Source organism: Monodelphis domestica, chromosome 5 (assembly GCF_027887165.1).
Source record: "Monodelphis domestica isolate mMonDom1 chromosome 5, mMonDom1.pri, whole genome shotgun sequence".
NCBI classification, from domain to species: domain Eukaryota; kingdom Metazoa; phylum Chordata; class Mammalia; order Didelphimorphia; family Didelphidae; genus Monodelphis; species Monodelphis domestica.
In genome coordinates, this window is record NC_077231.1 from 109,438,958 (window position 1) to 109,463,464 (window position 24,507).

At 39.2% G+C, this 24,507-nt stretch overlaps 1 protein-coding gene across 6 annotated transcripts in view; it reads left to right on the forward strand.

Moving 5' to 3' along the window:
* The window catches only part of ADA2 (adenosine deaminase 2), a 162,131-nt gene that overhangs the window by 120,534 nt on the left and 17,090 nt on the right, over positions 1-24,507 (forward strand). For 5 of the 6 annotated variants that reach the window (XM_007503840.3, XM_007503838.3, XM_056799081.1 and 2 more), the window contains exons 2-4: positions 6,760-7,080; positions 10,029-10,254; positions 11,078-11,288. In XM_007503840.3, coding sequence (XP_007503902.1) covers positions 6,768-7,080; positions 10,029-10,254; positions 11,078-11,288 — 750 coding nt within the window. In that variant the 5' untranslated portion in view covers positions 6,760-6,767. Of the gene's footprint in view, positions 1-354; positions 2,883-6,759; positions 7,081-10,028; positions 10,255-11,077; positions 11,289-24,507 lie in introns of those variants that run through there. The other variant, XM_001373694.5, reaches the window with a different exon arrangement.

A 24,507-nucleotide genomic window follows, 5' to 3' on the forward strand; every position in this document is an offset into this window, starting at 1 on the left:
TTTTAGGGTAGAAAGGTAGATAAGGATGGAACACAGTCTTCTTGAGGCTATTCTGCTAAAAAACCTATTTTACAAAACCAATCTGTGGCTTTTCTATACAAACTGAAATTTCACCATCTGACAAAATTAAAATTAGGATGTTATTTTCTAAATCCACATATATACATGATCACAATTTTGAAATAAAATACCAATAAATACCTCTAATAGACAGATTTAAGTATTTCTTCCTTCTGGCTAGCAGACAGGGAAAGGAGATTTATCATTCTTATCTCTCCCTGTTTACCTCAAAACAGAAGATAATTAATAGATTGTTCTACAAGTTGAAAAAAAACCTTTAGTTTTAAGAGTGTAAGACATTTAAAGATCCCCAAAATAGGGTTTTCTCATCAGTTGTCTCTTTGTTCAGAATCAACCCTCTACCTCCCTGAAGCAGAGGAGGCAGCAGAGGTCTGATCAGTGAAATGATAACTTCCTGGTTTCCTTTTCCCCATCTCCGCCTGGATTTCTCAGAGGGCCCTTGCCTTAAAATCCAAGTAAAGAGTAGAGTTTGGGGAACTGAGAGCCTAGTGAGGGAATAAATCTAAAAGGTAAGGAGCTTCCATCCATAAAATATGTCCAATTGCCACCTGGTGTTAGAATTTAGGGTGACAAAAAGCCAATTTCCTCATTTTTTTCTCCTTGATGTTGCTCAGCTATTTAACGTGAGAGAAAACAAACAAACAAACAAAAAATGCAACTGGATTTTCTCTCAGGCTCCTTAGGTGGCCATTCAACATTATAAAAAGAAATTAGTTGCTTTTTTCTTTAAGCTGTTTAGTGCCATTTTTTCCAATTTTTAAGTATACACCCCAAAGGGGAATCTTGGGGTTCTGTCTTTCTCTGTCCCATTTAGATGCAGAATGGCCAATTCCACACCGAAGGGTAAAAAACTGTGTGTCCACAGAAGTTGCCTGACCAAAAGCACTCAGTTTTAACACTGAGGCGAATGAGACTCCCCACACACCAGAACGTCTTCCAATATAAGGGGGAGCTGACAGATATACCCCAAACTCCAGGGGGCAGACTGATCTGGGGCCGATGGGAGAGAGATTATGAAAGAGTTCCCACAAAGATATCACCTAAAATATGGGGGATTCAGGAGTCAAAGAAAAGGCTCCTTCCTACCTGAGAAGCTGTGTCCTCATGGATGATCCAGAGTACAGGAATAGCTTTCAGGAGAGCCAAAAATGTTGGGCATCAAAATGTTATGGGGTTTAGATGTGTACCCCTGGGGTTCAGGAAGGATACCTTTTGCAAGAATGCAAGACTCCAAAACTTGGCTTAAAAAAAAAGAGAAATTTATTAATTTAGAAAGTAATTTTGAGAATGGCCAGGAGGATAGCAAGGTGGGACAGCAAGATGGGGAGCAGTTCCTGGGAGGACAGCATGAATGGAAAGGCTGTTCCTCCATGGGGACAGCATGGATGGAAAGGCTGTTCCCCAGATGACCTCAGTTCTGGGGGTTTTATACTCTTTAGATGCTATGTCCTGGTGTGGACTTGACCTAGAGTATTAGTCCCTCAGGCATTTGGTGGAGTGAGGTGGTCATCTGACTGGGGTCTGCCTGGAGGCATAAAGATTCATCTCTTTGTCCATCTTAAATCTAGAGGACTATCAAAGAGGATAAACATCTCAGGACCCTAGGGGAGTCATTGGGTGTTTCTAGGATGCAAAGGCAAGGGAGTTTCCCTGATAATAGTTCACCTGGGTTTCTGGGGGTACAGTGCTCATGTCATTATTACTATCCATAGTCTGAGAACTCAGGACATTGTTACTTCTGTTGCAGCCTCTAAAGCCTACATCTTGCAGCCTATACTACACCAGGATTCACTCTCATTCCAGTGAGACATATTTCTAGGCGATCTTTTTTTTTAAATTCTTACATTTTATCTTAGAATTGATACTAAGTATTGGTTTCAAGGCAGAATGGTGGTAAGAGCTAGGCAGTTGGAGTTAAGTGACTTGCCTAGGGTCACATAGCTGGGAAGTATCTGAGGTCATATTTGAACCCAGGACTTCGTATTTCCAGGCCTGACTCTCTATCCTGGTGACCTTCTAAATTGTCTCAGGCTAGAAAGTTGTTTTACCCCTCTCCAACCTTTTGTTGGTTCTGTCCCTCCAGAATTCACTTTGGGTGTTATTTTTAAGTTGTTTGGAGGGGAATCTGGAAAAGCTTTTGTGAATCCCTCCCTTTCCTCCTACATCTTGGCTCTGCCCTCTCCATAGTTCTTTTAAATTGTTAATCTACTTTTACATTTCTAGGTCTTGGTTGAGAAAATTCAATTCAATTACAAACTCTTTAGCATTTATTGCATATAGAACATTGCCATAGGTAGTAGGAAAATAACCAAGTTTAAATACAGTAGCATGTGAAAGAGACAGCCTTCATCTCCTAGTTTCACTTCATCTTTCTTTTGAAAAAACATTAAATGATATTAAAGTTCCCCCTCCTCCGTTCCATTTGTTCATGCCCCCTTTTTAATCTACGGTCATTTTGTGCCTTAGCAGAGTGTCTGATGAAAGGATTGTGGACTTAGTAGTAACCCCCGTGTCCCTCTTTTAGGGACCTCCTAAGTTTGAAGCCCTGCCATTCAGTTCTCACTTTCTTAGAACAAAAATGCAGCCATTGTGGATTTCCAGAGGACCTTCCCCTCCACTCTTCCCCCCCTCACCCCAAAGATACCTTTGAGGCATCCGTACTTGAAGTGAAACTGGCTGCGTGGGCTGAAGTGAAACTTCCTCAAAGGAAGTGAAATGAGATGGTGGGGTCAGTTGGAGTCTGTCGAGGCAGTCGTCTTGGGGATCAAGCTTGCAGTGTGCATTTTCTGGAGCGTCTTGAGGTAACGGAGGCTCTGTGGCACAGGGTTCTGAGGAGCAGTGGTTTAAGAAGGGCTGGTTAGAGCATGTGAGAGAGTCCTTTTCAGTGGGGCAGTCAGAGACTGTAGCACAACCCCTGCTTCCAGGGATAAGGACTTGCCTAGTCTATGGAGGATAGTCACAGCGGTGCAGACAAGGACTGCTGTTTGCTAGTGTTGGTTTGGGAAGTGTTTCATACTTAAAGTCATTTCCCTCTCCCCCAGCACAGATTATTCTGGAAGTGTAGAGCCGGGTGAAGGCAGGCTGTTTCCCATGGTGTCCTCACATAGCAGCCAGAAAACACTAAGATGCTAGTATCCTGGGCAGAAAGAACTGTGTGGGGACGCCCCTGCATTTCCAGGCTGGGGCTTCAGGGATTGTGGGCATCCCGTGTAATATGGCCACAAGGGGCAGGCATGAGGCATCCAACAGCTAAGGATGCTAAATATTTATTAACGTCATATTTCTGCTCCATGTATCTGTCCCGGTGTTTCCCATTAAAATGTTAGCTCATTGGGAGCAGAAATTATTCCAGCCTTTGTAGTTGCAGCTCCAATGCCTCACCTGTTTTCTGGGATATAGTAAATGCTTAATAAATCTTTGTTGATTTATTGATTGGATAATCCTCTGAGGTAGGCTCTCTTATTAATGGCCTTTCTATAGCTTAGGAAATGGAGGCTGATAGATATTGTGACTTGCTTAGGGCAAGTAAGTGGGCCTAGAACAAGGAGGAATGAAATTAAAATCAGAAAAGCAGATCTGGAACCTGGGGACTCCTGTCTCCTCCCAGCTCTCCTGAAGCCCCTTTGGCAGATACCCAAATGGCTTCTGGAATGATAATCACAAGGGTGAGATTCTGAGCCTGAACCCCTCCTTTCCTCTTTTTATTGTGTCTTTAAAACTTCCATTTCATAAAGGGTTTATTGTTATTTCCATTCATTTTGATTCATCACTGCCCTGAGTGGAAGGCTTATCTACCTGTAGGCTTATTTCATTGTTATTTTAGCCTTGTTCCCTCTCTTTCCCCCACACCCCAGCCAATTACATGCAGGCCTAGGGCTAATATTTCAATACTTCATCATCAACAAACATTTATTTGGTGCTCTAGGGGACTACCACTTAATTAGGCAAAACTAAGAATTTTATTATGACTAACATGCTAATTTAGTATTTAAGGTTTATGATGTGTTTTCTTCACAGCAACTCTGAGTAAGGGGGCAGCTGGGTGGCTAAGTGGATAGAGAGCCAGGCCCAGAGATGGGAGGTCCTGGGTTCAAATATGGCTTCAGACATCTTCATAGCTGTGTGACCCTGGGCAAGTCACTTGACCCCCACTGCCTAGCTCTTACTGTTCCTTTGCCTTGGAACCAATATACAGTATTGATTCTAAGACAGAAGATAAGGATTTTAGGGGGGGGGGGAAGGAAGGAACTAGTATTGTTACCCTAATTTAATGAGTGAGTTGGCTGAATCTCAGAGTTTAAATAACTTGTCTAAGGCTATATAGCTACTAGATAAGACATGGACATGAAAATAAAAATAATATATTGAATAAGTGCTGAAGATCGAGTGTGTTGATATCATTCCTCCTCCATGGTTATATGGAATCTTAAGAATCTTGGGAATATCTAAGATATCTGCAAATGGATTAATGATCTATCAAGCCCAGGAGGGTCCTCCATATGCCAGTACTATTTAGCCACTAATCCTTAGATTTACTTTTGTAAAGGAATATTTGCTTTAAAAGGAAGACATCATTACAAATATAAAGACTTCTGAACATGTTAGGACTTAATCTTTCCTCTCCCACACACCACTTTAGTTTCTGGGGAGCAGAAGAGGATTAGTTTCACAATTTAACACAGAAGTCCAAAACCAGCCTTGGGTTCAAGTCCCAGGTACTTTGGCTTCTCATGGTTTCCATGCTGGGATAGATGCAATCCTGGGAAGAATCCTTGCTGCCAGATCACCATAGCTTGAATGCTTGGGTCTGATGGGGATTATCTCATGTACCTGAAACTGAGACAACACACTCCAGATCTATTTCTTAGAGCTGATTTAGAAGAGAGAGGAAGAGGAAGATATCCCTCCTGCTCCTGGTTCAGTTTATGGCATCCTGCTTTGGGTGAACTGTGATTTTTACTCTCTGGATATAGTAGAAAAGAGTACGTAGGAAAGAGAGAGAGAGACTGCCTCAGTCAAGCAATTTTGAAAGATATAGCCCATTCTGGCTATGTAGCAAATAGAAGGAGACTGCTTTCACCCATGTAGTAGGAGAATGCAAGATGTAGGGTCCCTCCTTGTTAGACAATCTGGGCCTACTCCAAGCCCCACTGTATATAGTATTGATGGATGATTAGGCAGCCTGAACCTCAGAGGGGTAAAATGGTTCACCTAAGATGGGAGCTTTAGAAAAGTAAATGTCTGGGTTTTAGCAAATAAAAGATATAATTGGAAAAACTCTGGTATAGAAGTCAGAAATCCTGAGTTCTGGCTTTGATTTTACCACTTACTATCGTTACAAGGGAATCACTTTAAAAGACTGATATATATTAATTTAAGGTCGCCAAGGAATCAGCTATGTAATTCCTAAATGAAAAACTCAAGTCAGCCGTCAGCCTTTTTTGGAGTTTAATTCAATAGGAGCAAGAAAGGAATTAGAGATATATATATAGAGAGAAAGGGGAGAGAAGGGAATAGGGCTTAAATACCCCTTCTGTTTAGGCTGGGCCAAAAGGCCCAAGCCCTTAGATAGCTGGGGCAAAGAAAAGAGATCAGTCCCTATTACTCACGTGTCCAAAATGGAGAAACAGTCTCAGAGGCCCCCACCTTCAGCTTCCTTCAGAGCAAGCTTCCTTAGAGCCCAGGAACCACACCGACCAAAAACTCCACCCTCTTCTGTCTCCAGACCCTCCTATCTTTAAGGACACCATCCAAGTTGCCTCCCCTCAGTCCTCACATCTACCAATCACTCTTCATCAATTTCCCTGTCAATGGAGGCTCTCGCTTAACCCAGGACCGCCCAGAGGTTTCTGGCTTTTGCACATGTCTGTTGAAGGTCATATTTTTCAAATGATTAAATCTTTACTCCTTTGTTACAGCCCTTTCTAAATCCTGTTAACTTGAGTATGGTAGAGATTGGAATAATTAAATTTTTATCTAGGCTGCAGCCCTTACTCAATCCTATTAGGACTGAATAGGGTGGAGATTTATTCCAAGTATCTCCATTGTATCAATTCTAAAATCAATCAAGACTCAAAGAAATTCCTGTTCTATGCTTAAGCATAGGTCAAAGTCCTTTCCATTGTTCAGCAAAGGGTTTCTGTCCTAAAGTAATCTTAAGAAGGGAAGAGAAAGAACCTCCCATGCCAATGGAGTTCCCATTCCAATAGACTATCAGTAAGAAATTTTCCAAGTATGAAATATCCCAATGGTGAAATTTTCAACAATTATAAGTCTAAGGAATTTTGAGGTTTACACTATTCCACCTTGGGGAAGTCACTTCACTTTTTTGATCCTGTTTCTTTACCTGTAAAATGGGGATTAATTTTATTTGTCTTTCTTCACAAAGTTATCCTAAGTATCAAATGAAATGATTAACAAAACATTTCAAAAAGCTATAAAGTGCTAGGCATTTGTAGCATTATGATTGTAGAGTCCAGTGAATTGGATGACTGTTTTCAAATATCCTCTCTATCTCCTCAGCTGTTCTTTTTTCTTCTTCAATCTAATTTAACTACATTTTTTCCTTTGCTATTTCATTTTTAGTTTATCTAATTTTTTACCTCGAATCACCAGAGTGGTTTCAAATAATTTTGATTTATACATAATGAATATTCATCTGAATCCTTTTTTTTTTAGGTGTCCCCATGTTGCTAACTGGCCAGATTAAGTGGTCAGCCCTGATGCTGGCCATGGTGATCTCTTCTCTCTGCTTAGCCCTTCCCTTAGACAAAGATCGGAAAGCACTCATAAGGAAAGAAGAGATGTTGCAAATTGGGGGGAAGTTGCTGTTAACAAAGCAAGAAGAGCTGGCCAATGAGAAATTAATGGCCCTCAAAAATGCAGAGATTGCACAAGCAATGAAGACAAGTCAATTTCCACCTAGTATGCACTTCTTCCGGGCCAAGAAGCTCATTGAAGAAAGTAAAGTGTTCCATGTCTTAAAGAAGATGCCAAAAGGTAGGGATCTTTATTTAGGGATAGGGTGAACTTATCTAAGCTCCTGAAGAGGTGGGAAGCCCAGTTGTTTAGAGAATCTGAAATCAAAACTATTGTTTTGGAATTCTTTTCTTCTTTACCATTTCTTCTAAATGGAAAAGAATAGGGAGAATGGATGAACTCAGACCATATTTGCAGATTGAAGCATGCCTTCTTTATTTTTCTTGGGTGTGTGTATTTTCTTTTGTAACATGGCTAATATGGAAATGTTTTCCATGACTTTATGTGTATAATTGATATATTGCTTGCCTTCTCAATGGATGGAATGGAGGGAGAGAAATGGAACTCAAAATATTAAAAAACAAATGTTAAAAATTTTTACATGTAATTGGGAAATATTTCATGAAATAAAAAACAAGAAAAAAGAAAAGAATAAGACGCAAGGGGTAGCTATGTCACTAAATTACTCTGTTCCCCATATTCTTATCCATAGATGACATGAAAAAGTCAAAAGATCAGTAATGAATGACACAATGGAAATCCCTGCCTTTGAGTAGACTCCACCAAACAAAGTTGTTGGAACCTCAGAAATATAAAGCTGCAGCTAGGATCTTTCATCCCAGATCAACTTCTAGGACAAAATAGGCTGGGAAAATGTCTGGCCAAACAGGTTTCCAGGAACAGATTAACGCTATTATTCCCTTTTTTACCTCAGGAAAATATCTCCCAAAGGCAAGTGGCTATGTGGAACCATTCTCCAACTGAAGCCCTAAACAAGGACTTCCTTCCCTCCCCCCACCCCCAGTGCCAGTGGACTGCTCCCCACAATCCAAATGTTTATTAAATATATATCATGTGGCTTTACAGAGACACCTCTGTGTGTATATGCTTCTGTTTATGGGTATATAGTTGTTTGTGGGTATTTGATAGGTGCAATTTTAACAATAGACCATCTTCACACCAAGCCTAACACTTTTCCCATTGATAGTAATGTTGATAGAAAAGAAATGTCAAAAGTTGGAGGGAAAGAAGGAAAAGCAAGTTTTTACAGATCACTTCTTAAAGCAGGTCATACCATCACAGACATAGTTAAGAAGCTTAGACAATGAAAGATGCTATCATTTCTCAGCAAAAACAAAATACACTTAAGATGTGCCTAGAGAGAGAAGACAGAACCCAGCTTCCAAAGCTTGACTTCAGCTAGGCTCCTCTCTCATGCACATGGTAAGATCATATCACTCCAAGATCATCTTGAAACATCTCAGTTCAGTGTGCCCAGGCATTTTTGAAGCTAATACCATTCTCCAGGGGCTCAGGGGAGAGATCAACAAGAAAGCTGTTCCTTTCACTAGGCCAATGGTAATGGCCAAAGATGGTGGTGCTTGTTTCTCTCCAGAAAAGCTACCCATTACAGGACAGCTAGGTAGCTCAGTGGATTGAGAGCCAGGCAAGTCACTTAATCCCCATTGCCTGGATCTTACTGCTCTGCTACCTTAGAACCAATAAACAGTATTGATTCTAAGATGGAAGGTGAGGGTTAAAAAAAAAAGAAGAAAAGCTATCCATGTCTAATGATGTAATAGATAATTCTCTGCCACTCTTGTAGTGGAGACTTCCAGAAAGTATAAACAACATCATGTATGTCCTGAGGAGACCACAGCAAATGTGAAAGTCTTCTTTTTATCATTAGATAATTTATCTGGATAGTCAGGCACCTGCCATCCGTTTAGATCTTTGAAATTTCCTGTGAATTTTGCTTAAATTCATGCAATGAGAATTGCTCAATTCTGAGGTTTTGGCCTTTGTAGCAGCAATAACTCATTCCTGCTCCATATGTTTCTTTTGTTCTACAGCAGGTCCCCATCCAATATCTGAGACTTCCTCCAATGTTATGACCATCTCCCTTTGGTCTTAGCTATATTGAGACAATTGGAACTTGTTTTTCTGGATATTTTAGATTTTTTCCTGGGCCTCATGCTCTTTCAATTCCTGGAACATCTCTTTTTCTTTCTTTTTTAGATTTTAAAATTTAAAAATCCTTACCTTTTGTCCTAGAATCAATACTATGTATTGGCTCTAAGACAGAAGAGCATTAAGCTTTAGATAATGGGGGTTAAGTGACTTGCCCAAAGTCACAAAGCTAGAAAATAGTCTGAGGCCAGATTTGAGCCCAGGACCTCCCTTCTCTAAGTCTGGCTCTCTATTTACCTAGCTGCCCCCAATATTTTATTTCCTTTTATTATCCAGTTCCACAAGACCCTGTACATTCTCTTCTTCATCATCTTATTTCCTGAAAAATTTCTTCAAGTACTTCTCTTGTCATAATCCATTTATTCTGTCCATATCACAACTCATTTCCAAGGTACTTCCTTCTCCTCAAGTATTAATTTCTCAACATCTTTTAAGTTTCCATCCAAAAATATCATATTTTCTTCTAGTTTCTTCCTGTAGTCCTCAGCAGCTTCTTTGAAGGGATGGACTTTAGGGATCCATGCTCCTGGGATTGTGAACAAGACATCCTGAGGAAGATCTGGTCATTTCTACAGAAGAGCCTTCTAGGTCTTCTGGTGTATTTCACACTCTCTGGGCAGGAATCTTAAGGAATATTGCTGGAGCAAAGGAAGTAGTGGTCATGGTTCAGTAATCTGGGTTTTCCCAAAACAGGGGAGATGCTCCAAAACTCAACTTGGCCAGTTGTTTGGAAAGAAGTGTGGTCACTGTCATTCCTTTCTGGACTAGATAAAGTAGGCAGAAAAAACAACCAGGACTTTGAGAGATTAGCTAAGTATTAACTAAGTAAAGACCTAGAGTTAAAGTGAGAAATTCCCATTAAGATTTGGATCCAAGGAAACTTGGAGAGATGAGAATGCCTCATTGCATGAGCAACATGATCATCTACTCTCCACTCATGTGAGATATTTCCTATGACCTCTAATTTCTGGTTTCTCCCCATTTGCCTCCCCTCTCAGGAGCTGCTTTACATCTCCATGATTTTGGCATACTAAGCGTTGACTGGTTGGTGAGGAATGTCACCTACAGACCACACTGCTATCTCTGTTTCACTCCACGTGGTAACCTGCAATTCAAATTTGCCGATCCTGCCCCTCCAACCCCAAAGCCAGAGGATTGCTCTGAATGGATTTTGCTAAAAAAGTATCGGGGGCAGCTGCAGAATGTCACTGAGTTTGACAACAGGTGAGTTGTCTAGCATTTAAGGTTTCCAAAGGAAAGTAAACACAAGAGGCATTATAATACTCACTTATAGACATGGAAAGAGGCTCAGACTGTGATCTGAGTTATAGTCCAAAGCTGGTCAGGTGGGAGGTGCCTCAACTTTAGAGCTCTGTGCCTAGTGTTTAGAGAACATGGTAGAGTTGGTATATCTCATTTCAAGTAATTTCCTATGTGGAAATCTGTAACATCAGGCTCTTCTAGTGCATTTAAAACACGATTTGAGAATCAAAATTGAATACTAGTCAGTGGGCTGCAGGTTAAATCCAGTTTGATTTAGGAATAAGATAATTTTCCAGAACATGTTTATAGCATGAAGTGAGTAATCTCTATTTGTTTTGTGGGAGGATTAAAAAGAAATTATCTTTCTTAGGGTACTGATGTTATGGGACAACACATTTTCACAAACCTTCTATGGAACATTATAATGCAACTTTCTTTTAGAGTCAAAATAACTGGAGTAAAATGCCTAAGTTCTAAGAAGGCGTGGAATGAGAAAAAAATAAAGTATAAGACACCAAATTTTCTGGGTGAGAGGGAAACCTCTGCTTCTTTTGAGTCATTCTGAGTCTTTTGGACATTTCTGGGAAATAAGTCCCTAAGAAGGGAAACCCTGAATACCTTCTGGCTCAGCTCTGCCTTTCCCTCACTGGAAAGATAGATTCCTCTGGCCCCATGTGGAAGAGACATAGGTATGGATCTGAAGTCAGACAATGTCATAAGGAAATTCACAAGCCTTCTTACTCAAAGCTTCTCCCTGGGGTGACTCCCTTTTGCTTCATGACAGCTTGCTGAAAAACTTGACACTGGTGGTGGACAACCCTGAGCTAGCATACTCAGATCAAGCCATCATTTGGGCAAGGTTTGAAAACATCTTTATCACTGTTGCTGGGCTTGTCCATTATGCACCAGTGTTTAGAGAGTACTTCGCTAGAGGTCTGCAGGAGTTCTATGAGGACAATGTCCAGTACTTGGAGCTGAGAGCCACACTGTTCCCGGTAAGTCAGCCACCTTCTTAGTTCTTGTTCATCCTTTGTCTGCTCTTTGTACACACTTGGTTCTCAAGTCTTGCTTTAGAGAATCTTCACTGTGCCTTGTTCTGTTTCCTAAACATAAGAACTGGGTGAAGGACTCTTGAATCCAACTTCTAGGTCTTGGGAAACCCCACATCAGGCAAAATTATGAAACAAACGAAACTTTTCTTCATTGTCACTTTCTTCCTTAATGACTTCTTTTCTTCCCTGTTCTTCCAGAGACCCAGTGCCCTGTTCCTTGCTGCCATGAGCCTTTCACTGGGAGGCTGGGCAAGCCTCTTGCTCTAAGAGAACTTTCCTTGTTATTCAAGGGTAGATTTCCACTGTTCTACTCCTCTGGGTCATGGAATGTATTAGGTAACAGCTAGATATTTTGATGAACTAATTTGTATCAACATGTTATGGGGCCCTGATGAGTTAATATGTTATACCTCCCAGGAAACACATTTATATTTTTACATGGGTCTTCAGGAGGATTAGTGTCATAATCCTATTTGTAATCCGATATAGAAGGGTGTGTGTGTGTGTGTGTGTGTGTGTGTGTGTGTGTGTGTGTGTGTGTGTGTGGAGGGAGACATGGAGGTGGGGAAAAGATGGGCATTAAAAAACTAGGCTTCAAGCAGATCCTTCTGAGTGTGGGGAGAGAGAATGTGCATTGATAGAAGATGGTTGCTTTCCCAAGGAGTTTACCAAGGTCTAGGTCAGTCATACTGGGCAGGCTATTGAGCCTAAGGTGCTAAGAGTCTGGAGCTAAAGCTTTGATGACGAGCTGCTGATAATACTACTACCAATAATAAAAATGATTGTTATTATTCTCATTCTTTTCTGTGGAGTTCAGATAGAAACAGTGCTGGGACAAGTTGCTGTCCTGTTTATGTCTGTGTGGACTATTTAACAGGAAGATAAAATAATTGATTTGGGGGGTAATTAAATACAAGTATTAGGATGGAATAGTCCCAGTAGCAAACAAAATGTTAGGGGTGGCCTTGAAGCTGTACTCTGTTCATTCAGGTTTGATACTGGGATGAAATGGGGCACATGTAAGCCATGCCCAGGAAGTTCATCATTGGGGAAACCTCAATAATCCGATCAGTCTTAGTATTCACACCTTATCACTGCCCTCTGCCCCTCCGTTGGGAGAGTGGAGTCATGAATTCTCTAATCTTTGTTTAAGGAGGGAGCTCTGTACAGACTTCTCACTTCCCACTCAGCTACACAATTTTGGGATTTCTCTGACTTCTCTGCCATTCTTTCTCCTCTTTTCTTATCCTTTTCAGCTCCCTTTTGTGTTTTGTCTTCTCCCGGGTGATGGTAAGCTCCTTGGGGTCCCTGACTATCTTTTTCACTTGTTTCCCCAAAGCTTAGCACAATTCCTGACACCTGGTTGGTGCTTAACAAATGTTATTGACTATCGAACAGTTAACAAAAGAAGGTTTCCTTAGCCCTAACATATCAAGGATGCACCACAAGGAAACAATGGCATTTTGGTTCTATAGCTGTCCCTCTCCCCTTTGTATCCATATGGAAATGTGTGTCTGTTCAGTTGGGCCCAGTGTGGTGACTCAGTAGTATTCAGACCTGCACCAAATCAGAAGGGCCCTGACCCCTTGTGGAAGAAGCCTTTTATGCCCCTAGTGACCAGGAAGCCAAATCAGCAAAGCCCAAGGGCATCAGAAGCTGGTGTCAGTGGAGGCAAAATTTGAGCCTTAACTCCTACCTCAATCAAGTCTGGGCTTTGTTACCTCTTCCTAGCTCATTTGGGGAGTGGGATTCATGGAAGACTCAGGTATATAAAGAAATATACCTCATCCTATTCCCACATGATTTTATTTCTTCTGTTTATTTCCATACTTTGAAATTTTCTTGTTTATGAAATAGAGGCAGTTAGGTTCTGCATTTAGGAAGAGTGCTGACTTATATTATGGAATGAAATAAGTTCAAATCTCACTTGGAAACTGTGTTGCCTTGGACAAGTCACTTTATCTCTTTCACCAATGGTTTCTTAAAATGGGGGGAATGACAGCACCTACTTCATAAGGTTGTTGTGAGAATAGATGAGATAATATATGTATATAAAAATGCTTTGCAGTTTAAAACATATACAAATGTTAACTATTATTATTGAGTATTTGATTTGATAATACCTATCAATCAATCAATCAACAAGCATTTTTATGCTGTGCTAGGCACTGTCCTGAGTGCAAAAATCCAAAACAGTCCTTGCCCTCAAGGAACTTACAGTCTAGTGAGAAAGGCTACAGGTATATCATATTGTATATCTCAAGATATGTAGAAAAGATACATACAAAATAGATTCAAGGAAACTTTAGAGGGAAATGCATTTATTCCTGGATAGACTGGAAAAAGCCTTTGGAATCTGGCACGTAGGCTAAATCCTGAAGGAATCCAGAGATCCTAAAAGACAAAGATGAGAAGGGAGAGCATCAGCCAGTGCAAAGGCTGAGTCAGGAATGTGGAAGAGCAGCAAGTGGGCCATTATGGCTAGAGCACATAGAAGGCAGTGATATGTGAGGAAACTGAAAAGTGGGGCAGAGCCAGCTTGGGAAGAGTTTTAAACACTAAAAGGAGAGTGTTAGAGGTCATTGAGAACCACTGGAATTTATTGAATATGAGGGTGGAGACATGGTCAGGCATGTTTTGGGAAAAATCACTTCTGCAACTAAGTGGGAGCAGCTAGATGATTCAGTGGCTACAGTGAGGCCTAGAGATGGGAGGTTTTGAGTGAAAACCTGACCTCAGACATTTCCTAGCTCTATGACCTTGGGCAAGTCACTTAACCCCCATTATCTAGTCCTGACTGCTCTTCTGCCTTAGAACCAATACATAGTATTAATTCTAAGACAGAAGGTAAGAGTTTTGTTTTTTTTTTGTTTTTTTAAAGAAATGAAGTTGGGAAGAGACTTGAAGTCGGGAGGTCAATTAGTAATAAAGCTATTACTAACTTTTGGATTGTGTGGTCTGGTAAAAGGTGGAAAGGAGCCCATTTCACATACTTTTTACCCTGTCAATGATTTAAATGGTGCATCAGATTGAATAGTGACCTCCAAATCCAAAGAGAAACTTCAGTGAACTCCTTCAACCTAGGACTGTACAAAAAATCTATAGATGCTTGAAGAAGAATCTAACCTAAGAAACAGAATGGAACCCTACAGCACTGTCCCCTCCCTCTCCATCTCCCATCTTGGTATTCTGACTGGGCAAGCCTCAAGGAGGGTGGTGGACCCCAGCAATGCCATGATGAAGGGGAATAGAAAAGGCAGCACATATATATCTAGGTAGATATAAAACATACAAACAAAGTAGATGGACCAGGCCATCCCTGCTCAGGGGACCAGAGAAGGCAACATCCTTACTGGAAAATCTAGAGGTGGGATTCAGAAGCCCTAGGAGCAGAGGAGGCAGGATATAGGTACTAGGAAACTGTAGGAGAATAGAAGATTCTTGACTGGAAAGCCAACCACAGAGTGTTGTTGCCCAGAAATACTGAAGTCTACAACTGAACACTGAAGACAGTCACACCAAGGGATGGGGAAGTCAGTAGAAGAATCTCAGAAAGTAATTTCAAGACCAAAAAGGGCTTGAATACTCAATCTAGGAATGTGGGAGAGGGCCAGAGACCTGGCACCAATTCACAGTCTAAAAGAAACCACTGAACACTGTGAAGAAATATTTTGGGTCAAGAATCACCCAAGTTGAAAACCCAGGAGAAGAGAATAACACACCAGCAGTTACAAGCAGAGCCTCAGAAAAGAAAAGAAAATTATTTGACTGCAAAGACCTCAAGAGTACCTAGAAAGTATGAAGGCAAGAGATTATAAACAAAAACTACAGAGGAAAGGGTTAGAAGGAGAATTATTGATTAGAATGGAAGTGGCAAACTTTACTCAAGAACCATAGTCCATGAAAAATTGAATGGACTAAAAGAAATCAATAATTCCATGAGAAAAAAAAAGAAATATTTTTAAAAGATTAAAAAGGAAACTGAGGAAAATAAATGGTATGTAGTAGCAGAAGCAACAGATCTAGAATACAGGTGAAGGAGAAATAATGTAAGCATCACTGGGCTACCTAAAAGTCTAGGCATCATGTTTCAAGAAATTATAAATGAAAACTGTGCTGATATGTTAGTACCAGAAGTCAAAGTGAAAATGGAAAGAATCTACTTATAAGCCTTTTGTAAGATTCCAAAATGAAAACATCCAGGAATGTCATGGCCAATATACAGAGCTTTAAGGTCAAAGAAAAATAAAATGCTGCAAGAATCCAGACAGAGAATGTTCAAGTACTAAGGAGACATAATGAAAATCACACAAGACTTTGAAGGTACCACAATAAAGAAGACATCTTAGAATACAGCATCCCAAAAGGCAAAAGTTAGGCTTATAACCTTGAGTAATTTATCCTACATAGTCCTACAGATGGAAAAATGGAACTTAAATGGAGTAAAAGCCTTCCAAGCATTCTTGATTAAAACATCAGTACTGAGTAGAAGCTCTGGCATGTGAACATAGGAATAAAGAGAAAACTTGGAAGTTTAGTTCATTTGATCACTTGGAATGGGTTTTAGGATAATGAAGTACTTACATTTTAACAGAGGTAGAAGAAATAACTGTCCCTTTAGAACCCTCATCTTTTCAAGGGTCACAAAAGGTCATAAATAAGACAAAGAGTTGGCTTGAGGGAATTTGAATTAAGTGAGGTTTTCATTTCTTACAAGTTCTTTAACTTTTTTCCCTTCAAGTTCTGGTAGATTCTCATTTTTAGCTCTTATTTCATTCAAGCTGGGTTTAGGAATGAAGTTATTTCTTATAATTACCCTGTATTGGTCTACATTAATGTGTTAATCTACATGCTTGGAGCTGACAGTACCATTTACATAGCATAATATCAAGCTCTAGCTGGCCTCTACCTGTTAAGATGTTTCCCGTTTAGTTTTGACATAATAACACATAATGAGAAAATATCTTCAATCCATTTAATGTAAACTAATGATTTGCCCACTTTAGTGATCAGTGTCCTCACTAAAACATTTCTAGCTCCTGGAATATTGGTATTTCTAATTTGTTTTTGTATCTTATGTTTTTGTGATATCAGAACATGAAAGAGCTATGCTTATCTGTGTCAATCTAATCATCACAAGTTTCAAGAAGAGGCAGCTTTTCAACCCTATGGCATTGACATCTCTTATTTTGAGCTGTGTCACACCCATGAAGGCAGCTAACTCAATCAGACATATAGCCATAAGAAGTTCCTGCTCTGTATTATCCTTGCTTGTTGCATCCCCCAACTTTGTCATTGCTCTCCTCTCCTCACATGGATATGGTCTGGGCTTTGACGGAGTTATTATTATTATTATTAGGAGAGGCCAGCCTTGTTGATAGGGAGTCTACCATAGTGTTAGAAATGTCTAAGGTCAAGCCTCAGCCCTTCTGGGAAAATCTTCAAAGTTCTTAGTGCTTTAGCTAAAGCTCTCTAAGATTGTAAGATGCTGAGAAGGTGTCAGTCTACTTTGTTGGAGAGAATCTCATTGAATTTTCTCTATACCAATGAGCTACCCAGCTGCCCCCCATAACAATATTTTTAAAGAAAAAGGAGAGAAAAAATCAGTAAACTGGTCAGTATATCAAAAAAGTATGAGGGGGGAGCTGGGTGGCTCAGTGTATTGAGAGCCAATCCTAGAGATGGGAGGTCCTAAGTTAAAATCTGGCCTTCCTAGCTGTGTGACCCTAGGCAAGTCACTTGACCCTCATTGCCTAGCCTTTACTGCTCTTCTGCCTTAGAACCAATAAGTAGTATTGATTCTAAAACGAAAAAAAGTATGAGAATAATGCAATGGACCAAACCTATGTTGGTGGTATTGAAAAGGGATGGTGTCAGGGTGTCTTTTCATAGTTTATCTTAGGAACTCTGCTTGTTCTTTGAAATTAAAAAAAAAAAACAACCTTGTCCTCTGTCTTAGTATAAGTTCTAAGACAGAAGGCAAAAGGGGTTAAGAGCATTGTCCAAGGTCACATAGTTAGGAAGTGCCTGAAGTCAGATTTGAACCTAAGTCCTCCAGGCCTAGCACTCTAGCCATAGCACTATCTAGCTGCCCCTTATTCCTTGAAATTTTATAGCATTCATATTTGATTTGTGTGTGTGTGTTTCTCTTTATATTGTTGCAGTCATTGTGCATATTTTTCTGGACTCAGCTCATTTCATTCTGCATTAGTGTATGTAGTTCTTTTCATGCATCTCTATATTCATCTTGTAAGGGTTAAATTAGGAATTTTGACAAAATAAGAGAGCAGCTTTTAATAATTTAAGTTTTAATGAGAATAATGTAGAGTTGTAAATTAATATCATCCCTTTAAGCCAGAGAAAAGAAAACTTTTAGCAGCTTTTAATAATTAACAATTTAGTTTAATTAAAAATAGAGATAGTAAAAGAATATAGTAAAGGAGGGAAATATAGGAAAGTGGTAGAGAAAGAAAATTTACTAATGTCTATACTACTTATCCTATAACTACCTATAATTACTACCTAAAACTGCTTATATCTACCTATAACTGCCTATAATTGCTTATAACTGCCACTAATAAATACCATCCCACAAAGTTCCAGCCCAGTCAAAACCAGCCCAATCAGTGTTTAATCCAACCCCAATTAGATCTGTCAACAAAGACCAGCCACTTCCCAAAAAATTCAAGGAAGAAAAAAAAAACCTAATAGTCCAAACCAAAAGCCAAAAATCCAAAAGGCAAAAGACCCTCTAAAGACAAAATCCTACTCAGTAAGCTCAGGCCCGCCTTTATATTCCAGCAGCTAAACACCAACCACCAACTAATCACCAACCCACACCATCAGCAACCAACCCCCAATGACCAACTCATGCCCAGCCCCCAACTTCCCCACAGCTGACAGCCCTAACTGTCAGCAACTGACACCGCCCCCCCCAACTGTCAGCAACTGACAGCCTGACCAACTCAAGCTCAGCCTAGCAGGGAGCTCCCAGCTTCCTACTTCTTGTCACTGTGGGCTGGTTAATCCCTACATATCTCTATGGTAAGAGAACCTCCATGTCCCCCATTAAATTAAAAAGGAATAAAGAATTCCTTTTTATAATCTCATTCATAATTTCTTATAGCACAGTATTATTCCATTACATTCATGTATCCAAATTTGTTTAGCCATTTCTCAATCACAACGGTTATTGCCTTTGCTATCATAAAAAGTGTTGCTATAAATATTTCAAGGTACAATTAGGCCTCAATTAGTGCAAATAACAAATCCCATGAAGTGATCCCATTATCCAAATTTGCACTGTTAGAAGTTATAATCACATGTAAAATATGGAAATTGTTCCAGCCCAATGGGAATGTCCTGAAAAAATTTAAATTTAAGTTTTAAAAATCTTTATTAACACAATAACAAAGGATGAGAAAAATATATTTCTGATTCAGGTTTATGAAATAATAAAGTACTAATAAAAAGCAAAAATTTTAAAATATAAAAATTATTGAATTTTATACCTAAAAAAGCTATACCAATTATGTGATTAAGATATGATTATTGTCATTTTAAAGGATTTTAGGAGGATAGAAGGAACCATCTTTCTCTTGAAATCCTCATACATATCTTGGTAGGTGAAGAGATCTTTATCTACATCTCAAGGAATTTGCATTTTTATATTCTTATATAATGAACCAAGCATTTCCTAAAAATCAGTAATGTTTTAAAAAGTGTCATTGTCATTGCAATATTTTTCAATAGCTGGGCTAAAATAACTTGAAACACAATCTTTGAAAACGCCTTTTAATCACCTATGCTTTCTTATCTGACCACCAAAACCCAGAAGCTACCAATTTGATGCCTTGTAAAAGGTATGAGGATTTTTAAACTGATAAACAATCACCAGTTTGAATTTAGAATTCCCTTCTTCATAACCTCCCCCCCAAAAATGTTAGGCTATGCTTAAAACACTTTAAATTCTGGTTGAGTTTTTTTTATGCCTTAGATTTATTAGCAGCAGTTATAGGCAGTTATAGGTAGATATAAATATAGATGGAAGCTCTGAAAGTTATCTTTTCTCAGAATAAGCCTATTTCATCCACATTAAAAATGTGTTTACCAGGAACAACTAGGTGGTACAATGGATTGAGAGCCAGGCATAGTGGTGAAAGGTCCTGGATTCAAATTTGACCTCAGAAACTTCCTAGCAGTATGACCCTGGGCAAATCACTTGCCCTCCACTGCCTAGCCCTCACTACTCTTCTGACTTGGAAACAATGTACAGTATCAATTCTAAGACAGGGAAGGTAAGGGTTTTAAAAAAAATTGATTAGTGTGTCAACTTTCTTGGAATTTTCCTTCCAGTATATCAGGCTGTTTAGCTGCTACACCCTCATCTGCATTGACTTCTGATGCAATTGAACTCAATTTTTAAAGCAATCTAACCAATCAAGGCTGATAATAATAGTCTTTCTTATCCACTTCATTTTCTCTTTCTTTCCTTGCCTTAAACTTGAAGCTTTTCTCTGAACAGTTGTTCCACTAAGAGGAATACATTTTTTATTGCAAAATTCATATAGATAAGACACTGTTTCTATCACTGTAACATGGTATTTTCTTGTAGTTGTTTGTAATCCATAAAAAACTGATGTGACTTTTCCCCTTTTATTTTACTTGTGTGTTTTATAATATTCCATATTGTAGATTTACCTTTCCCCCCATTTTAGAATTATTATGTCCTTGAGTTTGTGGTTTAATCACAATAAATTTTTGCTGTGATATAATAACAAGCCTTTTCTTTTTGTATTGGCAGTGTTTCCATCTGTAGTATTCTTGTTTTTGTCCATTCTGCTCACTTAATTTTTCACCAGATCATCTAAATCTTCACAAAATTTTTTTTTCTGAAACCACCCCCTTTATCATTTCTCTTAAGCACAATAGTGTTCCATCACAATCACATAATACAACCTGTTCAGCCCATTCTCCACTTGATGGACATCCCCTCAATTTCTGTTTCTTTGCCACCACAAAAAGGGCTACTATAAATATTTTTGTATAGATAGGTCCTTTTCTTTGATCTCTTTTTAATAAAAACCCAGAAACAATATTGCTGGGTCAAAAAGCAGTTTGATATGCCCTTTGGACATTTTTCCAGATTGGTTAGATTTTGCTCTAGACTGGTTGTATCAATTCACAACTCCACCAACAGTGCATTAGTGTCCCAGTTTTTCCATGTCCCTCCAATATTTGTTAATTTTCCTTTTCTATTCTATTAGCTAATCTGATAGATGTGAAGTGGTTCCTCAGAGTTGTTTTAATTTGCTTTACTGCAATCAATAGTGATTTAGAACATTTTTTACATGACTGAAGATAGCTTTGATTTCTTCTGTAAACTGCCTTTTCACATCCTTTTCAAATGTGGCTTATAAATAACATTGTTCAATTTTTCTTTCTAATTCATTTTTCTGGCTCTTTCACTTTATGAATGAGTTTATCCCAATGATATTTACAGTAATTATTGTTAATTGTTTCCTTTCATCCCTTTCTCATACTTCTTCCTTCTGTTTTGTTTTTTGCTCCCCTCCTCCACTACCTTTTATAAAGAAGAAAGTAGTGAAAGAATAGTGGTGTTTAGCACCAGGAATTTAGATTTGGTGCTGTCTGATTCAGCTCCTTTGTCCCCACTCCCTTTTCCTGGTCCTTTCCTTGTCCCCAATACAGGTTGTTATTCTTTCTTTTCTTTTACCACCTTCCCCCACACTTTGAAATTCACCTTCCTTAGACTTTGTTTTGCTTATGCTTCATCCCTTCCCCTAAAGGGCCTTCTTTTTTATTTCTTCCAAATTTTGATGGCTTAGAATGACAAAGCTTTGCATTCCCCTTTGCCTTAGTTGTTCCCCTTGCAAGCTTTAGCCTGCAATAAGGACTGAAATTCAGTCCTTGCTCCAATCCTGGTATCATACCATATAGCTACTGCTCATATCTGAATTTGTTCTTTGCATGATATTCAGACTAGGGCTTGTAACCACTCTTCACCCTCCTCACTCCTCCTCAGTCTGCCCAAAATCTGTGACCCCACATTTTTTTCTGCAATGCAGGTAGTGTAAGGATTATTATAACCTAATTAACTGATAGGGAGCCCGAGGCTTAGAGAACTTAAGTGATTTGTCCAAAAGACCCACATAGCCAGTAAGTGTCAAAGCAAAAGATTTGAACTCAGCTCTCTGAATTCATGTTCTTGGCTCTTTGTACCATAACCCACTCCCATCTATTTTTATCATCATTCTGCTATAATTCATGCTCCTGCATTGCTGGTTGAGGGCTGCTTTTTAGCTCTTAGAATCTTGGTGGGTTTTATGGGGTTCAAGATGCAATTCCTTTATAGCAATAGTTAGCTAAAGTAATTAGCATTTATATAGCTTTGTAAGGTTTGAAAAAAACCACTTTGCATCTATGTTAATGTACTTGATCCTTAAAACAACCTCTGGAGTAGGTACTTTTCTTAAATCTCTTTTACTGAGGGAATTTAGGTCAAGAAAAGTTAAGAGATGTGTGTGTGTGTGTGTGTGTGTATGTGTGTGTGTGTGTGTGTGTGTGTGTGTGTTTCTGATTAGGATTTGAACTTGGGCCTTTCTGACTCCAAGTCCCCTCTATCACCTGTATCACATAGTTATCTGTTTATAAGAAGACCCTGTGAAAGGCAGCCAAAGCACTGAGAGCACCAGTAGACAAGGAAACAGTCTTAAATGCATTCTTTTCTAACTCCCATAATCCTATGATCAGTTTAGGGAAGACTTCTTGGAGAAGATGCCCTTGGAACAGATTGAACACAAAGCTCTATCTTGGAGAGTAACCAGGAGAAGTTTCTTTGAGACTCATTGTAAATAGGGATCTTGATTCCTTTAAATTCCTTCTATCAGGTAATGGGTCAGCAGTAGATAAAGGTTGATAAAAAGGAGATAAAATAGATAAAGCATGAGATTAAGACCTGGAAAGCTCTAGTATATTTTATCTCCCACTCATAGATCAAGCCATAGGTTACTCTTTTAATAGGAGGACTAAGTGCTGTGGTGCTTTTCCCATAGGCATAGAAATTAATGTGAAATGCCAACCTTTGTACTGCAACGGAGAAAACAATGGGACTGAAGAGAAAGGACTGTCCCTCCCCTGGGCTTCTACTGCTCTGGAAGAGAGAGGAAAGCTCAGGCTCTCTCTCATCCTGAGAACAAAAGTCTCCTTGGCTGAAAGAGGTATTAGTGGCAACTGCCAATAATGCCTAGCTTGTTGAAAAACTGAATGGTATCCTGGATTTGTAATTATAATAATGTTACTTATCATCATCATCATTTTAACAAATTGTACTTTAAGGTTAACACTATTTCCCCCCCACAATAAAAAGTAAGAAAAATGATGGAGGGGCAACTGGGTAGCATAATGGATAGTATATCAGACCTGGAGTTGGGAGGACCTAGATTCAAATGTGACCTCAGTCACTTCCTAGCTGTGTGACCCCAGGTAAGTTATTTAACCCAGATTACCTAGATCTTGCAGCTCTTCTCTCTTAGAAATGATACTAAGATGAAAGCAAGGGTTTTGTTTTTTTTAAAGAAAGTAATGGAAAAATCAAAATCTGGATAAATAAAATTATTAAGATTTTAAAGACTAGGAACTTAAGAGAGAGACAAGATGATTTTTATGGTCACGTAGAAAAGAAAGAATGTGTATCCACATTTGAACCTGGACCTCCTGATTCTTGGTCTAATGTTCTTTCACTGCTGTGAGTCAATTTACTGAAATAGAGGGGAGCCCGTAGGCATTCTGGTGAAGTAGAAATCAATCCACAAGCTTTATTGCACTTACTAGGTATCAGGTGATACAAAGAAAATCAGGGATCCAAAGAAAAAGCTTTAAGGAAAATCTCTTTGGCAATTGCATGGAGGGTAGATTAGAAAGGTTGTCAGTTACTTACTTTTCACAAAGGCTCCACAGTGTTTCCTTTGTCCACCAGAGGGTGCTCAGCGAATAACCACCTAGTCAGCTCTCCATAACTGTTTGATATAGGCACTAAAGATGAAAATGGAATCAAACTCAGAGCTAGTGGATTGGTTCCTCTTTCCCAGTTTACTTCCCATTGCCTTCATAAGCTATGATCACAGAGTTTATTGTAAATTAGATAAAGTGAAAGGACACTAGCTCAAACACAATTCCAACTGTTTCTGGGCTCTATTCTCTTGCCCTTCCAGATCTTTGGATGTGACCAGGGACATCCAAGACATACACACACCTAAGACTTAAATTATGGGAAAGGTATAAGTGGAAGGACTTCCATTTCCTAGATCAAACTCTTAGACTAAAAAAGAAATTAACTTTCTCAGCCAAATAGTTCAACAAGATTCATACTTTCTGATAGTCTTAATAACTCTCAGTCTTTTCTCATCATGACTGAGATAATTTCATTGCTTCAGGCTTGGAAGCTATCTTCATGTTGTGCTTTCTGGCTGGCACTGGTCATGGTATCTGTGCTCTCTCTGTGAGGTTCCCAGTTATTCAAGGTTCTCCTGCCTCCCTCTTAGAAGTTAAGATCACCAGGGCAGAAGAAAGAAGGGGAAGCTCAGTGCCACAATGTACAGATAATTTCCCTTTATCTTATATGATTTCTGCCTCTTGCAAATAAGAAGTCATTGATGCTCTTGGATGAAAGGAGGAAGAATAGCTACCTTCTCTACCAGTAATATTCAGAAACTACTTTGCCAATCTGTTTTTTTTTTTTTAATCTAAACTAACTCCCTGAGGCTGGGGGAAACCATTAATTCAAAGAGACAAAAGCACAAAGCAAATTCGCTTAGATTCAAGGGAAAAAAACAACTAAACCTTTTGTTGCCTGGGAGAGGCCCAGACTCAGTTGTTCCTACACACACCAGGGACATATATGTGTGGTGAACAATGATTCTGCCCCACTTGCATCAAATACATTGCTGGCAACATCTTGGGGTCCATTTCCATAAACATGAACTGCACTATGCTGACAACAACCAGAGTTCTGGTAGTGAATTTGAGTCAAGAATGGAACCAATTCTCCAGATATAGGAAAAAGAGCTGGTTTTAGTTTTTCTATTAGTATGTCTCTTTCTTTAGGGTATCATTTCTTATCCATCCCTCTTTATTGCTCTAC